This window comes from Zalophus californianus, chromosome 17 (assembly GCF_009762305.2).
Source record: "Zalophus californianus isolate mZalCal1 chromosome 17, mZalCal1.pri.v2, whole genome shotgun sequence".
NCBI lineage: Eukaryota > Metazoa > Chordata > Mammalia > Carnivora > Otariidae > Zalophus > Zalophus californianus.
This window is the reverse complement of record NC_045611.1, coordinates 32,679,052-32,692,295: the sequence shown is the minus strand read 5'-3', so window position 1 is coordinate 32,692,295 and position 13,244 is coordinate 32,679,052. Positions and strand designations below refer to the sequence as shown.

General features: G+C 37.1%; 1 protein-coding gene across 10 annotated transcripts in view; it reads left to right on the top strand.

Moving 5' to 3' along the window:
• The window catches only part of CYLD (CYLD lysine 63 deubiquitinase), a 65,421-nt gene that overhangs the window by 40,968 nt on the left and 11,209 nt on the right, over positions 1-13,244 (top strand). For all 10 annotated transcript variants that reach the window (XM_027617458.2, XM_027617457.2, XM_027617451.2 and 7 more), the window contains 6 exons: positions 2,594-2,973; positions 3,851-4,016; positions 5,128-5,269; positions 6,497-6,619; positions 8,720-8,811; positions 9,722-9,788. In XM_027617458.2, coding sequence (XP_027473259.1) covers positions 2,594-2,973; positions 3,851-4,016; positions 5,128-5,269; positions 6,497-6,619; positions 8,720-8,811; positions 9,722-9,788 — 970 coding nt within the window. The remainder of the gene's footprint in view (positions 1-2,593; positions 2,974-3,850; positions 4,017-5,127; positions 5,270-6,496; positions 6,620-8,719; positions 8,812-9,721; positions 9,789-13,244) is intronic.

The following is a 13,244-nucleotide window of genomic DNA, read 5'->3' as shown; positions in this document are numbered from 1 at the left end:
GATCAGGAAAGAGACTGGTTACAGGGTGAAAGATGATGGTGGCTTGAATTAGGGAGGTAGTAGGGGTGAAGAGAGGAGGATGAATTTGACATATATTTTGGAGATAGAACCAAATGCTTTATGGATTTGGGTTTTGGGCTTGAGGGGTTGAGGGTTTGAGAAAGAAAAGAATAACTTTTAAAACTCCTACGTTAAAGGGGATCTTGGGTGGCTCAGATGCTTAAGTGTCTGCCTTCGGCTTAGGTCGTGATCCCAGGGTCCTGGGATCGAGTCCCGTGTTGGGCTCCCTGCTCAGCGGGGAGTCTGCTTCTCTCTCCCTCTGCCTTCAGCTCCCCCTGCTGTGCTCGCTTTCTCTCTGTCAAATAAATGAACTCTTAAAAAAAATAAAGTTCCTATGTTAAATACCCATTACTAAAGAATCTTAAATGGATGAGGTGGATAGAATAGTAAGGTACAGAGTACAGTGAACCACCCATGTAGTCACTACTCACTTTGAGAAAAAAACTATCATCATGACCTTTGAAATTCCCTTGGAGCCTCTTCCTAGAACCCTTCCCTTCATGCTCGCCTCTGAGCTTCTGTCATCTTTAATTTAGTGTTTATCATTCTCCTGGTTTTCATGATAGCCTTATAAGTTTGTACGTCTAAACAGTATACTGTTATTTGTGCATGTTTCTGAGCTTCCTATAAAGGAATCAGCCTGTATGTGTGCTGTAATTTCCCCTCAATATTATGTTCCAAAGATTCACCACAGTAGTAGTATATGATTATAATTTATTTGTTTTCATTGCTGTATAGCGTTCCATTCTATTTCATTCCATTGCTGTGAAATGTCTAAATATACCACAGTATACGTTTCCAATCGACCACTGATGGACATTTGAATTGTTTTTATTTTCCTGCTATTATTAACAGCTCCACTATTAACATTACACGTGTCTAGACTGTATACTTAGAAATGGATTCACTGGGTCATGTCATATGCACATCTTTCCTTTACTAAATCATGCCACACTGTTGCCAGAGTAGTTTTACCAGTTTACACTCCCATCAGCATTGTGTGAGGGTATCATTTGCTCTTCATCCTGACCTGTTCTAAGACCTTGAACTTTTGAAATATCTCACGTTGCTTTTCTCTCTTTTTTATCTACTTAACTAGTGAGAGCAAAAATCTTTTCACTGATGTGTTGGTGATTTGGGTATCATCTTCTGAGTTGCCTTTCAGGCCCTTGGTCCATTTTTTCCTAGGGTTTTTTTTTTTTTTTTTTTTGGTCTTTTTTATATTGATTTATAGGCTTTTGTCCAATTTTAATCCTTTGTCAGAAGTATGTATTATAGGGGCGCCTGCGTGGCTCGGTCGGTTAAGCGACTGCCTTCGGCTTTGGTCACGGTCTCAGGGTCCTGGGATCGAGCCCCGCATCGGGCTCCCTGCTCGGCGGGAAGCCTGCTTCTCCCTCTCTCGCTGTCTCTCTCTGTCAAATAAATAAATATAAAATCTTAAAAAAAATATGGATTATAAGTGTTTTCTCCTTGTTCAGCTCATATTCTCACCCTTGTTATGATGCCTTTTAATGAATAAGTAGCTCAATTTTAATATCATATTTGTTAGTCTTTTCCTTTATGGCTTGAATACTTATATTCAAGAAATTACTCTCTGGCCTAAAATCACAAAGAACATTCTTCTATATTGTCTTCCAGAAGCTTATAGTCTTGCCTTTCACATTTGTCTTTAAACCACCTGGAAGTGATTTTTGTGTAGAGCATGCAGTACAAGTTCAGTTTAATTTTTTTAAAAAATTCTGATAACCGATGATCTCAGTATTATTTATTGAGAAGTTTATTCCCTGTCCTTCCCCCCATGGTCTGCAGTGCCTGCCTGGCATCTGTATTAGTTATCTTAAGGAAATAGCTTTTGGCTTTGTTTCTCTTTTTGTGTGTTTTCTCTTAAATTATTTTCTGTTTTTGTAAATTTATCTGGTTTTGATTCTCTTTACTGTATGTTTGTCTTCTCTTTCATTAATTCCTGTTTTGTATTTATTCTTTTCCTCTTGACTGTTTTTTGGGAGGTTAATCTGTTCTTCCAACTTCCTAAGTTGTATTCTGAGTTCATTAATATTCTTTTTTTTTCTAAAATAAACTATATTAAGTCTGTACATTTCCTTTGTAAGTACTAATTTAGTTGTGTTCCACAAACGTTTGTTGCTTCTTTCTCTTTTTTCTTTATTTTAAAATTTACATAATCGTTTCTTTTTTGGTCCTTTAGTTAATTAGAAGCATCTTTCTCAATTTTTTGGTATTTTTTGGTACTGTTTTCTAACTTAATTGTATTATGGACAAAGAGTAAAACCTATTTAATATCAATCAATAATAGATTTTTTTGGTTTGAGCAATTGGGTGCCATTTACCGAGGTAGAAGAATCCAGAGGCGGGAGGAGAATCTAGAACACTGGAGAGATTAAGTGTGCAGTGCTTACAAGAGTCCTTCTAGAGTCAAAATGGGCAGTTGGACTAGACGTGCATCTTAATTTTTAGAGATATGGGCATATTTAACGTTCTTGAATACATTTTTCTAAATAAGAATAATTTTTTATAGTTGCTGAAGACCCTGCAAAATCGCTTACAGAGATATCTCCAGACTTTGGACATGCTTCACCACCCCTGCAGCCTCCTTCCATGAACTCGTTATCCACTGAGAACAGATTTCACTCTTTACCATTCAGTCTGACAAAGATGCCCAATACCAATGGAAGTATTGGCCACAGTCCACTCTCTCTCTCAGTTCAGTCCGTGATGGGAGAGCTAAACAATGCACCTGTCCAGGAGAGTCCACCCTTGGCCATGACTTCTGGGAACTCACATGGTCTGGAAGTGGGCTCTCTGGCTGAAGTTAAAGAGAATCCGCCTTTCTATGGGGTGATCCGTTGGATTGGTCAGCCACCAGGACTCAACGAAGTGCTAGCTGGACTGGAACTGGTAATTTAATTTGACTTAAAAATTGCAGTTCTTCTCTGGAGTTTTGTGTATTTTTTTTCCCTATTTTGCTTTTTTGTCAAAATGCTTTGTCAAAAAGACATCGCTAGAGAAAAGTTTTATTACCATGTCGCCCGACTTCTTTGCCACCCATGAAGCATCCGACCCACTTGTTCCTGATGTTAGTTGATCTAGGTTCAACTAATGAAAACAGATTTTTAGCCTAATGTATTTAGGCTCATTACATTAAACAGAATACAGTAAGGAAAGCAAATCTGTTATCAGCTTTCTTTTTTCTTCTTCAGTCTCCCTCTCCCAGTCAGTTCTAATATTTATATCATCGATTTTAAGATTAATTGCCATTTTAAGAGAGTTTTTATGATCTTTATTAGAGGGAAAGATTTTCCCCTTGGAGATTAGGAAAGCGTAACGTTTGGCCTTTCATGATCTGGGAAGGATCATTTGAGAACATTTAACTTTTATCTATAAAATATATTTCTTAAAAAATTTGTTTGCATGCTAGTGAACGCTACTTTTGGGGAGGGGGCAGTTGTTAAAATAAATCACCTCTGCCCCTTAGTTTCAGTACTTGTGGAAATGGTGTGGGAAAGTCAGTTAACCAGGGAAGGTTTAAGCACACATTCTGGAAGAAAATACATTGAGGACTTCCTGTTGGATTAAGGAATTAATTTCTTAAATGATTAGTTGTGGGCTGAAGCACTGGTTAGTCGATCCCTTTTTTCTAATGGAGTTCTCGGGACAGGCGTGATGAGGGAATTCTGAGAAAGGCTGAGCCAGAAACACATCTTAGCAGCCTTCGTTCCTTGTATGCTATGTTGCAAGGTGCAGAGTAACACATACCGAAGCATTTCTTTTTCAGGAAGATGAATGTGCGGGCTGTACGGATGGAACCTTTAGGGGCACTCGGTACTTCACCTGTGCCCTGAAGAAGGCGCTGTTTGTTAAACTGAAGAGCTGCAGGCCCGACTCTAGGTTTGCCTCTCTGCAGCCAGTTTCCAATCAGATTGAACGCTGTAATTCTCTAGGTATTTGGATGCCTTTCGTTTACTTTACCAATCTGGAGTGACTCTGGTTCTGATCTCAGGCCATTTTGCAGTAGGAGGCAGTGACAGCATTTATACATATTTCTTGCCAATGTTCATCGGCTCGTAAATCAGTAAAAATTGCTACTTGGTGTATAAGAAAGTTACAGTTGTCCCAAGAGGGGGCTTTTGAAAAAAAGTATCAGGAAAAAAATGAGATTTGGAAAGTGAAAAATAGTGGGACTTATTTTTCTCTTCCTGTTGGTCGCCAGCATTTTTTTAATGTTTTTAAAATATTTTATTTGTTTGACAGAGGGAGAGAGCACAAGCAGGGGGAGCAGCAGGGAGAGGGAGAAGCAGGCTCTCAGCTGAGCAGGGAGCCCAATGCGGGGCTCGATCCCAGGACCCTGGGATCATGACCTGAGCCGAAGGCAGATGTGTAACTGACTGGGCCACCCAGGCGCCCTGGTCGCCAGCATGTAATTTTTAAAAACACAGAGGTGGAAATTGAAAAGTGGCCTTCTTTTGGTGTATCGGGTACACCAATAAGCATAGCTTATCAAGGAGTCAGCGTTGTTATACAAAGTAGTTGTGGATTGATTCATAGAGGACAGATCCCCTCATCATTCATAACAGGGGACAGTTTCCTGATGCTATCCCTTTCCAGTTTTGGGTAATAGTTGTGAAGCATCTTGACAGTTAAGCAGCTATCAGTAGGAAAGCCATCTTTAGGAAAAACACTTTTCATTACAGTTGAAGTAGTACTGTGGAATTTTTTTGTTTTATTTTTCGACTTGAAGATGAAACATCTCAGACAGATTATAAAATATTCGGGGAACAAAATATTTTATTTAGCAGATGCTTTTTATACAGTACTTAATACCCTAAAGTGTTATTTAAATGGTGGAGGAAGTGAGGTTGAAATGAGCAATAGCATTTTTACAAGCCAAGCTGAAGAACAATGAACCCAAACCTACCTTTTACTTAGTTTTAAGTCATGAGACAAATTTTGCCTCAGAATACAAAAATGTATTTTAAAATGAAGAAATATATGGGAGTACATATTGTAATAGTTAAAAAGGGTACTTTGGCATTTTCATTTTTATGTTTGCAGCATTTGGAGGCTACTTGAGTGAAGTAGTAGAAGAAAATACCCCACCCAAAATGGAAAAAGAAGGTTTAGAGATAATGATTGGAAAGAAGAAGGGTATCCAGGGTCATTACAATTCTTGTTATTTAGACTCAACCTTATTCTGGTAAGTTTCAAATTAATGCAATAGGGATACAGTTCCACGGGGGCAGAGGCGCGTGTGTGTGTGCGCGTGCGCGCACGCGTGCATGCGTGTGCATGTTGCATGTGCGTGAAAGAAACTGCTCATGCCTTTGAGTGGCTGGGGAACAGGAAAGAAAGGGAGATTTACATTTCATTATATACCCTTTGGAAGCTATCGAACGTGGTCTCATGCTCATATCCAAAAAAACTATAAAAGTAATGCTGTGAGTGAGGAGTAAGAATGATAGTGTTACAGGGGGGACAGATATTCTCATGGCGTCTGGGAAATCATGTGACTGGAGAGAATTAAGAGTTTTCTTTAAAGACTTATGTTCAGTAGAAGCACAGTTGCCCTCATATATGTAGTTTGTTCCAAAGTTGCACGAGTTAACAGTGCAAGAAGATCCAACCAAGGTCGCCACTGGTTAAGTTGAACGTAACTGACCAGCTCTCTACAGCCATGTTGTAAGAATTAGGAAGTCAGTGGGGTGTTAACATTTTAAAAAGTGGGGAGGAGAATAAACGTGGTGGGCCATTCTTTTTGGCAGAATACTTTACGTCCCGTGTAAGGACAAAAACAAGCCCTAAAGAACTGATAACAAGACTTTTTAGATTTCCTGATAAAAATTTGCATCAGCCAAATTTCCTTTTTCTTTGATCCTAGCAAGTCACCGCTGTTAGTCACTCACGTGATTTTGGCATTTAAAAGAAATTTCTATCTCTGCAAAGGGGTGTGTGGGGAGAGAAGTAGGGTATCCGGAGTGGGTTATATACTGTGTACGTGTTTGCCTTGGGAAGTAGTTTCAGACTTCCTCCTCTGTTGTCTGTACTTCGACTCAGATTTGTAGGCCCCTTTTCAGCTTTTGCAGAAAAGTTCTCTTAATATACTTGAGGCATGTTTTTGTCCTTTAACACTGTCAATCAATAGTTTGTTTTCTCAATATTGGTATTTTTAACTTAGAAGGATCTCTAGACCCTGATGATTAAACAATGGGAAACTTAACGGGTGTCTCTGGGACCTGTGTTAACGGAAAGCACTAATTTCTATGTTCCTTGTTTTCCAGACTTTGTGTGTCTTCTCTTCAAGTCTCTTTAGTCTCTGTTTCCCAAAAAGTATCACTGTAGTATCTGTTCAGTACCTTTTTAGTATTCTGTTTAGTATCTGTAGTCCGTGTACAGCATGAGGAAAAATATTCCTTTTATTTTACAGCTTGTTTGCTTTTAGTTCTGTTCTGGACACTGTGTTACTTAGACCTAAAGAAAAGAATGATGTAGAATATTATAGTGAAACTCAGGAGCTACTGAGGACAGAAATTGTTAATCCTCTGAGAATGTAAGTAGAAGATCTACAGTTATTTTGCCTTTAGATGGTGTCCTGTTTGCTGTTTTTTGATCTAGTAATTAATTTATACCTGCTTTCATTTATTAAGGAATGGGTGAAAATTTGTCTCTTGATGAAGTATGATTGAACCTTCACTGCCTTTACTTATTTAATTTCTAAATCTGGTTAAGGTGTAGCACATAGCGTATGCCATAAAATGATGAAACCTTTTTGGTAGAGTCCAATTTAGTAATTGCAGTAGGTTTAGAAAAGCTGATATAAGGTACATGGTACTCTTACCTTCTGTTACAGCTCCTTCCAGCAGTTACCTCTAACAGTCATCATTCTCTCTGTTCCAGTTGGCATAGTCTGGCTTCTTAAACTTATTTTTATCGACAAAAAAGGAGCAAAGGAAAATTTTAATTTGTAGAATAGCTAGTATTTAGTACTCTTGTATTAGAAACAGATGAGATGTATTTTATTAACACATTTTTTGGTTACAGGAATATATTTAGGCCTCCCTGCACATCCTTTAAAAAGTGATTTTTTGGTCATTTCTTAGTTCATGAATTATAAATATGTCTTTCTTTGGTCACAGAAAGCAATTTGTGATGATATAAGTTCAAGTGATGAGACATCTGGTAAAGACATTTCATAAGTGGTAGTAGTGACGTGTGATAATTTCACATTATAAAATTTAAACTATGAAGAGTTAGGGCCCTAGACTATGAAAGAAATCTGTGCACTCAGGAATATGGAGAACAAACTATGTAATTTAAAGTCAATATTAATTTGAATCTTGGGACCCTTCTCTTATTTAACAATTAAAATATAAAAGTAGTTTGATAGAAGATTTTGATGACAAAAATGCAGAAGGCTGAATAATAAAGGAGGGCATGCAGAATGGCCTACTGTATAACATGGCTAGGAAAGTAAATTATAAACAAATAAATCTCCCTCCTTCTATCTTTTCTTCACATTCTGTAATGAAAATGACTAGTTTTCATCCTTTAAGGTAATTATGAGTCTTGATTTTGATATCAGTTATTTTATCTGATGCAAATTTTTAAGTTTACTGTCCATTTCTTCTCCTAAGTAATTGATAATGGAACAAGACAGGTCAAATCCAAAACTCTAGACCACTTCCTTCTTTCCTTCCCAAACATCTTAAGTCCATTAACAGAAATTATTTGGATGCTGTTGTCCAACCAGTTAAGAATCATGATTAACCAGACTCTGTCACCCTGTCCACAGCAAGGCCCTTGGCAGATGCCTTGTTGTGATCAAGATTCCCTGTGTCTGCAGCGTTCCTATCTTATTATAGCTGACTGGTTACTGAAACTTCTGCTTTCTCCGTTTCAAGCTCCTCAAAGGCAGAGTCCCTGTTTTATCACCTTATTCATTTTTATATTCCTAGTGGCTGACAGGTTAGAGTACTGGGTTAAGTGGTGGATGCTCAGTGTATGTTAGTTGCAGAGAGTTAATGAGTGAATGAATAGTCAGTATACAAAATGGATATTAGATTAGCTAGTTTTGACTTGCTCTTGTTAAGCTTGTGATGGCCTCCCAGGTTTCTTCCGAAGGCATTTTTAGCATTGGAATTTTGTGAGGGATTCCCGTGGAATGTACTGAATGTGTCCTGTATTCAGATTAAAGATGAGAGACAGTGTCATGCACTTGATGACCAGCTTGATTGCACTTTCAATTTTCAGTTTTTTATCAAGGTCCCTTACCATTCCCTTTGGCAGCTTTTTCAGTGTTTAGTATTAAAAGGACTTGCTCTCAAAGTTTTTTTTTTTTTTTTTAAGTAAATGCTTTAATTTCTTAAGCAAATAGAATCAGAAGACCAGTCATTGTAATTAAAAAATGCTTTTTCTTAGATTAGTATCTGACAGCTATTACTTAGGCATGAGAGTGTCTGGGGTAATTCTGATGCTAGATTTTTAATTTGTAAACCTCAAGAAGCAGCCTATAACTGTGATTTTCAAAATAATTGTCTAGCTAAGAATTTATGTATGACATATTGGAATTATATAAGAACTGTGTGATTATCAAATTGGGTTATACTAATTTAATATATGTGCCACTGTTAATTGTTTTTTACCAACGTAGATTTGGATATGTGTGTGCAACAAAGATTATGAAGCTGAGGAAAATACTTGAAAAAGTTGAGGCTGCATCAGGATTTACCTCTGAAGAAAAAGGTGGCTCTTAATTTATAGGATATGCATTAAAAATAATTTGAAAGCATATGCTAAATTATTGGCTGAAATGTGTGTCTATGTAGTTTTGGGGATTTTATTTTAAACTAGAAATTCCTTTCTGTGTGATGTACAGTTTTTTTTAAGTTCTTTTTTTAAGCTTTTATTTAAATTCCAGTTAACATACAGTGAAATATTAGTTTCTGTGTAATGGACAGTTTTGCCCCCTTTTTGTAAATACTGTATCTCTTCTAAAAGTGAGTGATATATGGGAAAATGAATCCCTTTGAGAAGTTGCCTAGTTGTAGTACATTAAGTTAATAAATAGTTTTTGTCTTTCCTTCCAGCAATGGTATTCATCATTGTTTAGGGGTGAAGGGTTGCATTGGGTTCATCCCCATTTTTCCAGTTAGCTTTCCTTGTTATAAAGGGAGCTAACATGGCAAACTAGAATTAAGTTTATGGCCAGAGACCATGTTTTAATCTATTCTTAGCTAATGGATTTCCTTAGAGATTCAGCTCCTGACTGTGAACATGTTAGCAGCATACTGTAACCAGCTATGATGTTTAGAGACTTGGTAATTATTCAAATAACAGGAAAAAACAAGACTATATTTCCAGTTTTATTCTGCTTAACCCCCCAGAAGAAATTAAAATTATTTCATTATACATGAATTTACTGTACCTTTTCATACACAGTAAAGTTATAACAAAATTGGACTGTCCTACTTGGTCATAACTATTAAATATCCTTTATAGTTTTCATTAGGCAGGAAAACTGGAGAACTATGCTTTTAACTGAAAAAGTATCAATTATGAAAGTGAATTTAGACTCAGAATATAACTATTATAAATAAAAAATAGAGTGATTTAAAAATTTTGTCTGTGACTTATTTTTTTTATTTTCTCCTAGATCCTGAAGAATTCTTGAATATCCTATTTCATCACATTTTAAGGGTAGAGCCATTGTTAAAAATAAGGTAACTTTTAAATTGTTACAGAAGCATTGGAAAAAATAGGCGATCTTCATTTTCTCTACCATCATTCCAAAAAAATGATTTCTTTAGTGATTAATATTGTATTTGTTTAGGAATCTTAATATGCTAGGTTCCTATGATGCAAATTTAACCATTTAATTATGTAATTAATTAAATTGTTCTCCCCATAGTATCATAGTTAACTGGAAGAGTGAATCCAGTGTAAATTTGTGCTTTTAATTTTAACCCTAGTAATATTATTGCAAATCATTTTCTTATAAAACTGTACATAAATATTTTTATAATTTAATTAATGAAAGAGTCTAAGGGAAATTAAGATTCTAAGAGAATCTTATTCTTGGAGCACCTGTGTGGCTCAGTCACTTGAGCATCCAGTTCTTGATTTCAGCTCAGGTGATGATCTCAGGGTCCTGGGATGGAGCCCCACATCTGGCTCTGTACTCAGTGGGGAGTCTACCTGAGATTCTCTCCGTCTGCCCCTTCCCCCGCTCATGCTTGCACTCTCTCTCTTTCTCTAAAGTGGATAGATTAATCTTAAAAAAAAAAAAAAAAAAAAAAAAAACTTATTCTAACCCAGTCAAATACCATGAGAATGCTGTTTTTGATGATCCATCACTCAGAATTAGTTTAGCCTCATATTAGCTCTTTTGTCCCCAGTTTTGTAACTTAGCCTTTTTTTCTCCTCCGTCTTGAATGAAAGTCTTGAATCTAATGCACTAAAGTTCTTAGTGAGATATTCTAAATGGATGAACTTTCCAGGTAGTTTAATGATCACAGTCTAAGTGCTGAACCCTTTTATACTTTAGCTTGGGTTCCTCTGTTGAAAATCTTGCTGATTTATTATTTACTTCCCTAAGCTGGTCACATACAAATACTCTTACTCGTCTTTGTGTCATAAGTGATATTGTTTGATGCCAGTGTTGCATCGATGGATGGAAGGAAGGGAAAGGAGGACAGTACCACAATTACAGTTTGATACTGTTTTGGAAGGTTTAATTAATGAAATAAGACATAATACATAAACATCAAGAATACATATTCTGTATTCAAAGATGGTAATAGCTATATGAACATCTAGAAAATCCTGGAGAATTGTTCAGAAACTACTGGAATTAACAAGAGAATTTGTAATTTGACCATGTAGACAATAATCATGGAGAAATCAATGGCATTTCTATATACCTTCTAGCAGATATGAAAAGGGAATGCTTTCATACTTAGTGAAAGTATAAAATGCCAAGAAATCGATTTTATTGAGATGGGTTTTTTTTTTAAAAGACTTGCCCAGAGCTCAAAGGTGAGTTGATTAATTAGTGAGAAAGATTGTGTTCCAGTTAAGAATAGTAAGGTACTTAGAGATGTTAATTTTTTACAGAATGATTTGTACATAAACAGGATCTTAACTTTTTTTTTTGAACTCAGTAAAGTGATTTTAGAGTTCTTTACAGGATGAAATGGGTGAAAACATTGAAGTTTGAGGGATTTTTTTTTTCAAGAGCTCTTTGATAAGCTATAAGGCAAAGCACTAGACATTAAACAGTGTGTGATACTATATAAAAGTGGACCAGTAGACCTGAATAGAAAGCTCAAAAATAGAATTGCAGTATCTTATAAGTCAGCTTTCAGACACAAATGAGGTCTTCTCGGAAAGACCACTTTAATACATGATGTAGGAAATCTAACAGGCAATTTGGGAGAAAAAAGTCACTTTTGTTTTCCTCTGGAAGAGATAAATTTCAGATGATTGAAACAATTGTCTTTTTTTTTTTTTTTCCCCAATGGCCCAACACCCTTTGTGAATGTCATAGACTCTCAGTAATAACAAAGATGAAAACAGCTGTGATTCTCGGGGGGTGAGGAGGGCTGGATACATGTAAGAGTGCATCTCGGTGCTTGAAGGGCTTTTGGGGTTTGGAGAGGGCCCTAGGAAGTTCCGCCACCCCTCGAAGGGGTCACTGCTCCCCTCCCCTTTCAGTGGCCTCTTCATATGGGGAGTCACTCATTTAAAGATTGTAAGAAGATATAAAAAGATACTTCAGACGTTAGCTTTTCTGTCCCAAGTGTCATTCTTCACCTGCAGGAGCCTTTCTTTCTGAGGGAGAGTCTGCTGATGTAACAACTAGGAAGAGGAGTACCGTAAACTCTGTAATAGTGGAACAGTCTGAGAGACTGTACATGACTGACGAGACAAAGGACTTAGCCACCTAGGAGGATAAATGCGGATTTGCTAACAAACAAAGTCAAATAAACAAAAATAGAATTCCCAGAAATAGAGATTAAAAATGTCTATCTCCGTATATATGCTTTATGGCTGGGAGGGGGTGCGTCACTGGATAACTGCTGATTTGGATGATAGATCTGAAGAAAGTACCTGGAATGTAGCCCCAAGGGAAAGAAGTTGGAAAACGAGAGAGGGTAAGAGACGTGGAAGACAGATTCTAAGTGCAGTTCTAGGAGACACTGGAGAGAATGGGGAAGAAGCAATAATTTTGATAGATAACAGCTGAATATTTTCCAGAATTTTTGGCAGACTTAAGTGCTAAGAAGAAGGGTGCACAGGATTCCTGAGCAGGAAGAACCAGGACTCAATCACCTAACTCAGAGACTTACCACAGAATATACTTTAGAAAGACAAAGCTGAATTTCGAGCAAAGGAGTAGTGTGCTAGAAACAAGGAAGAATCAAGGTCATAAATAGAGGTAAATTAAGCCTTCATACTCAAAAAACAACAGTAACAATAGTACTGGTAATGACGACTCGTGTGGGGTGTTAAAGAGAAAGTAAAACTGAAGTCATAGCCACTATTAAGAGAGGGTAGTGCACGGAGGCAGAGAAGAATTCCAAGAAACGTAGAATAAAATTGGCAGTCAAGAAGCAAAGATACAGGGCAGTTTCAGCTTGTGTTACTGAATACTTCTCATTATAGAACATGGTCTGCGTATTCTTGTTACATGGATATATTCTATTTCACGGGGCTAGATAGCCCACGATCTAAAGAATTTTGTTTTTATCTTCTCCATAGATATATGTTTTCTTTTAAGGTTAATGTAACATTTGTACCCTTCTGCCTTTAGATTTTCTTAGTGGAAAATGGCAATCTAAATTGTACGGTTTTGTGCCGTCCCACCAGCTTTGTTGTAATTCTTGTGTCTGTGTGCCTTAGTGACCCGCTTATTATTTTAGGGTTTTAGCCTTCTAAAACTGTGGTGATGAGATTTGAGTGCTTGTTGCTTTTGTTTTTTTTCCTCCCCCACCCCCTTCCAGGCTCCTAATCCGTCCACCTCAGTATCGCAAGGCTGTTGGTTTTCATCCTCATCTCGGGTCCCCTTCTGGACGTCTGCGTCTTGCGTTCCCGTCACCCCCGGTGCCCCTTCTCCCTCACCATTATTATTTCTAATTGTTGCAACTACTGACCTCGACCGCCTTATGCTTTTCTTA